At 66.3% G+C, this 5768-nt stretch overlaps 1 protein-coding gene across 1 annotated transcript; it reads right to left on the minus strand.

Annotated features, from left to right (window-relative positions):
• Window positions 1-278: 278 nt before the first annotated feature.
• Window positions 279-3375, minus strand: PHLDA3 (pleckstrin homology like domain family A member 3). Its single transcript, XM_041722651.1, has 2 exons — window positions 2837-3375; window positions 279-1556 (listed from the first exon to the last, which is right to left on the minus strand). The coding sequence occupies exon 1, from the start codon at window positions 3260-3262 to the stop codon at window positions 2888-2890; it is 375 nt and encodes a 124-aa protein (XP_041578585.1). The 5' UTR covers window positions 3263-3375; the 3' UTR covers window positions 279-1556; window positions 2837-2887.
• Between the last annotated feature and the right edge of the window lie 2393 nt (window positions 3376-5768).

The raw sequence follows: 5768 nt of genomic DNA on the forward strand, positions 1-5768 counted from the left end.
TCTATCTTAGAGGCCAGCGTGCTGGACGGGGAAGCCGACCTTCCCATTCTCGTGGCTCCACCAAGGAAGGGGTAGCAGAGACCATCCACCCGCGCCCCACGCACGCCTGGGCACCCCCCAAGCCAGGGCGGACGCCCCCGTTGATCACGGCAGGCCAGGGGAGCCCGGATCTTCCTCGGCACTGCTCAGGGTTGGCACGGAAGAGGACGCTTCCTCGCCACGCCGGGATTAAGCTACTCATGAGACGGATATAAAGCCTAATGAGGTAACGAGGGAGCTGTTTGTAACAATCCGCTTGTAATTTGTAAGATTCGTAAGTTCTTTTTCAACTGTGTGAGATGCAATCCGGGTAGCAGATGAGCAAGATGCTTCTGAGGACCGAGGTACGGGGACACAGGATAAGACGGTTTTGGCGGAACAGCAGCAGAACCGTGATGGGGGAACAAGAGGCTGGAAGCACAGAGCTCCTTGAAGAGACGCCTGCCCGGCTCATAGTCCCTGTGTAACTCAGGCAGCTATTTCTCGGTTACTTCGGGCTCTCCTGGGCTGAGATTATCCCTCCTAAACTACCCAGCAAGGAATCCTGACCGCACAAATGCAGAAAGCCTGAGTATATAAATGACAGGGAGACAAGCTCTGCCCAGAACACTGAGCCACCTCCCAGGATGGCGGGGGTGGCATGGCCTTCTGGAGCAGCAGCATCTACGCAGGCCGAGTCGGCCGATATGATACCCCTCCTTCCCAGGACCCTTGAGGCCATGCCTCCTGGGGTTGCGACGTCTCCCTCTACCCAGGCTGGAGATTTCAGAACGAGCTGTGGAGTGGAAAAGCAGGGGTAGGAGAGGGATGTTCCGAGCACCGGGCCTCTGTCGGCAAAGAATTCCACTCAGCAGTGTAGTCACTGCCCTTTGTAGGGCATCTTCATTTTGGGATAGGCATGAAATGATAATGGCCAGACCCCCACCCTACCCCCACCACCTCCAGGCCTAGCACCACAGTGGGGGGAAGAGGGGCAGGAGGTAGGGGAAGAACTGTGCAAAGAGAAGGCCTGGGTGGGTGGGGGTCCCAGAAGGACCCAAGCAGCAGGAGAACCTCCACGTGTGGGCCTCGGGGCCCGTCAGCTCCCCCCACCAAGGTGAGTCCAGAAGCGATGCCAGGGTGGTTCCTCCTCTGGGTGGCAGGCTGGCCTCCCGAGTCCCGAGGCACCAGCTGAGCCCCCCACGAGGCAATGTCCCCCTCCAGGCACGCCACCAAGCTGGGGACTCACAGCAGTCTGCAGGAGAGATGACGGGGTGGCTGGGGAGATGCTCGGATGCCGGCTCTCCACCGCGGCATAGAAGTCAGGCCTGTGGCTACAGAGCACTGAGCTGGGAATGTCCCGAGAGTCAGAGCATCCAGGGGCTGAATCTTCATCCTCAGCCCCATGTGGCCTTCTGGTCTCCTCCCCCGGGCCCCGTCCATTCCTTCAGCTCCATCGCCTCCTCCACACGACCCTGGCTCCTGCCTCGGCATATGCAGCACAGTCATGCCCCTGAGAGCCAACAGGGCCCGGGAAGCTGGCAGGAAAGAACAGCAGTTAGGGCAGGGGCAGACCCTGGCGTAGGAAGTCTAAGCTGTTTGACACCAGAGCCTCCCAACCTTCGCCACCTCAGGAGAAAGGGAGAAAATCACGTTTGTCCAACACACTGGGACCAGTGGAGGAACCTGCTTCCTCCTAGTCCCCTTGAGGCCTGAGGGATCAATATGGACCAGTTCTCGGTTCAGCAGATCTGCCTTCTCCCGGCCTCTCAGCTAACCCTCAGTCCGGTCAACAGGAGGGTCCAGGGCCTGTATGGCGCCAGACGTGGCTCCCAGGCTCCCCAGGACTACTTGGCAAGGTGGGGAAGCCGTAGGGCTGGAGGGCGAGGTAGTGTGGGAGGGGGTGGTGAGGGTCAGGGGGAGAGGCGTTTCCACCGGAGCAATGAAAACCCGAGTGGTACAAATCCTTCCTCGGCCCGGCTCCTAGTTCCCACGGGGAGGGAGTGGCATCTGGGGAAGAGGGCACGGGGCTGGGAGCCAGGGCTTCTAGGTTCTATTCCTGGTCCCTCCCCTGGGCCTTCCTGACCACAGATCCGCCCCTCACCCCCTGCCCTACTGCTCAAGGAGGATTAAGACATCACAAATAACAAACCATGACCCCCTCCTGCACCCGTCCACCCACCCTGTCCCAGTTGCCCACCTCCTTCTCCGGCTTCTGCTGTGGCCCAGCTGAGCAGTGGCTGGCGCTCAGGGGCGGGTAGACAGGCCCAGTCCCCTTTGGCACCAGCGGCCTGCCCCCTCCCCAGTACTTCTGGTCAGCCCCGGGACCCAATCCCCGCTGTCAAGACCGGGTGCTGGGGGCCTGTCCCCGGCCTCGTCGGCCTCTCCCCGAGGCCTCCCCTTGCAGCTCGGTCCTGTTCCCAACCCCTAGTGACTCTGCCAAGTGAAGAGGACGACCTTGCTGCCCCAATTCCACGCTCAAGCTCTTTCCTGAAGACTGTTTGTAGCACGGGGAGGGGGAACGTCGGTTCATGGCCTGGCCAGCGCCCTGACAGCCACGGCCGGGAGGGGTGCTGCGGGAAAGCCTCAAGGGCGTGTTGGGGCCGGCCCCCTCCACCTGTGCAGGGCAGGTCCCCCCTGCAGGGCGCGGCCCCCCCATCTCCCTCCCCGCCCCCTGGGGCGCCCAGGACTCCGGGCTCCTACTCCTCGCGGCCCTGGGGGGCTGCGCTTTGACGGGGAGCGCTGGGGGGCCCCTCGCTTTGTCCGTGGGGCGAAGGGAAGGGGCAGAGGACGGAGGGGCTCAGTCCCAGGGGCTCACCTGCCCTGACCTCCGGGCGCCACGTGGGGGGCGGGCGGCGCGGCGGGCGGCTCAGGACACCAGGGTCCCGGGCCCGAGGCTCTGCCTGGCGCGCACCGTCTGCAGGGCCTGCTGGTTCTTGAACCGGACCAGGCCCAGGGTGATCTGCGCGTTCCAGCCCGGGTCCTCGGGCGGGCAGCGGAAGTCGATCTCGCCGCCGCCCTCGGTCACCAGCGTGAAGTAGATGTGGCGGCCGGTGCTCTCCACGCACTCCACGGCCTTGATGCGCGCGAAGCTGAGCTCCTTGGGCCGGCCGCCCGAGCCCTTGGCCTCGAAGAGCTGCAGCCCGCGCTCGGTGAGCACGCAGCGCTTCCGCTTCCACAGCTGCAGCAGCCCGCCGCTGCGCTTCTCCAGCACGCCCTCCCGCAGCACCGCCGCCGCCGTCATGGGCGCCCCGGGGCCCGCGCCCGCGCCCGCCGCCCGCGCCCGCCGCGCCCGCGCCCGCCGCGCCCGCCGCTCTCCGGCCCGAGCCCCGCTGCGCGCTGGCCCCGCGACCGCCCGCCCGCCCGCCCGCTCCGCTGGGCTCTGCCTGCGCGCTGGGCGGCAGCTCCGGGGATGTGCCCTCACATGTCCCCCGCTCGCCTCCTGCGCCGCGCATTCCTGCCCCGGCCCGCCCTCCCCTCCGCGCCGCGCACCGGGCGGGGCCGGGCTCCGGGGGGCGGGGCCTGACGCCGGGGGCGGGGCCTGACGCCAGGGGGCGGGGCCGGGCTCCGGGGGGCGGGGCCTGACGCCAGGGGGCGGGGCGGGGCCGGGCCCGGGGGGGAGGGGGAACGACGGATGGGGGATGGGGCCAGGCTCCGGGAGGAGGTGGGAGAGGGGATGGGGGCGGGGCTGCGGCGGGGGGTGAGGGGAGGCCCCAGGGGGCGTGGTCAACCTCCGGGGGCGGGGCCAGGCCTCAGGGGGCGGGGCCGAGCGGTTTCGGGGGCGGGGCGGGGATGGGGCGTGGCCGAGCCCCACGGGGGAGGGGGAATGAGGGATGGGGGATGGGGCCAGGCTCCGGGAGGGGGCGGGGCTGCGGGGGGAGGAGGGGAGGCCCAGGGGGTGTGGTCAACCCCCGGGGGCGGGGCCAGGCTTCAGGGGGCGGGGCCGAGCTGTTTCAGGGGCGGGGCGGGGATCGGGGCGTGGCCGGGCCCCACGGGGGGGGGGGGAGAACGAGGGATGGGGGATGGGGCCAGGCTCCGGGAGGAGGGAGGAGAGGGGGTGGGGGCGGGGCTGCGGCGGGGGAGGGGGCGGGGAGGCCCCAGGGGGCTGGGTGGCGCCCCGGAGGCGCTGGGCGCGGGGCGGACAGCTGGTACCGGCCCGGGGGCGGCCTCCCCGACAGCCGAAGCCTCGGGACCCGCCGTCTGCCGCTTCTTGGGACCATAGCGCCCCTGGGCCTCGGACGCAGGGGACGACGGCGGGGGCGGGGGAGAGGGCGCGTGTGCTAGAGGGAGGGTCGCGGCTCGGGAGAGGGGAGAGGGGAGAGGGCGTGGGCTTGCCCTGTGGTCGCGGGCCGCAGCCCGTGCCCCCTCTCCAACTTGGCCGGCTCCCCCCTTGGCATCGTGCAAATCAGAAAAACGAGGACGATCTTGGGGCGGGGGGTGGGGTAGGATTCAAGCCTGAGTTGGGTTCTTACCCCCCCTCTGGGCAGGGCAAAGGAGGGGCTGCCCAGTTCTCTCTGCTGGGGCGACCCCCCTCCTCCTCCTCCCTCCGGGCATCCCCAGCTCCAGGACACAGGTAGAGAAAAGCCAAGGCGAACTGGGCAGAGAGGGGAACCTTGAGGCCACTCAGCCTCCCAGTGGCGGCACAGGGGGGACCCCATTGTGACCAGGAGAGGTCCCTTGCTGCAGTCTTCTTGGTAGCACAGGCTTGCGGGGACCTCTGGCTCAGCCCACGTGGACCGGCCGTGCCTGGAGTTACCTGGGCGTGCGCAGCCCCTGGGCAGCTCCTGGCAGCCTCCCCGGGTGCCATCCTGAGACCCCAAGACTGTACTTCCCTGGATTCGGAGAAGAAGGGGGATGGGGAGGGAGAAGGCTTCCCTCCCTTTTTAGGCCTAAAGGGCTTTGTGTTAAGATGAAAGCTCTGCAGTGTTGGGTTCAAACCTCAGCCCTTCCTCTGGACTGCGGTGTCCCCGCCCCCCTTGGGGCCCCTCCATTATCCTTCCATTTCCTCCTCCGTCAAATGGAAAGATTAATTCATTCTTAGTTCACAGAGCTCTGATGAACACGTTAGATAACATCAGTGCAAGGCGCTGGCCGGGGCCTGGCAACTCTCAAGAGTCTCAATAAATGTTATTCCTCCCCTTCACCCACTTTTATTGTCTTCGGAAGGGGATGGGGACCCTAAGATTAGGCCAGGCACAGGAAGATGGCTCTTCTAGGTCCTGCGTCTACCCCATCTTGGTCAGCTCCGCCAGGCCCCCCAGTTTCCTAAGGGCCTATTCACTGACATGTTAGTAATAGATCATTATGGGAATAATAATACACAGTAACGACAGTAATAAGACCTCTTTGTCCCCACACCCTGTTTCCAACCTCCCGCCCCTTGATGTAGAGCCTAACGGGCCCAAGGAGGGTCCAGTGTAGGGGAGGGGTGGGGGAGGGCGGCTGTCAGCACCCTCACCACAGCTCTGCAGCCTGGGTGCTGCAGGAGCACCCGGACACACACAGGACAGCTAACTCCCTAACCGGGGGAGGGCCCCTGTGGGAGAGGAAGTGACCAGCACCATGAAGGAAGAGAAGTAGCCAAGAGAGGTGTCTCCTGAGGCCCAGAGGGTAGCAATAGAGAAAGCTCAGGTACCCACAGCCCTGTCTTAGGGATCCCCAAAGTCTCAGCCCGTCTGCCAGCCATGCCCTCCCATGGCTACTTGCTCTGTCCCCTCACCCCCCACCCCCCGAATCTCCTGAGTGCACTA

The sequence above is a fragment of the Vulpes lagopus genome, chromosome 1, assembly GCF_018345385.1.
Source record: "Vulpes lagopus strain Blue_001 chromosome 1, ASM1834538v1, whole genome shotgun sequence".
In the NCBI taxonomy this organism is placed as follows: domain Eukaryota; kingdom Metazoa; phylum Chordata; class Mammalia; order Carnivora; family Canidae; genus Vulpes; species Vulpes lagopus.

What these genes read in the sequence shown, in the direction of transcription:
- PHLDA3 (XM_041722651.1), bottom strand. Translation starts at nt 3,262, where the DNA reads ATGACGGCGGCGGCGGTGCTGCGGGAGGGCGTGCTGGAGAAGCGCAGC.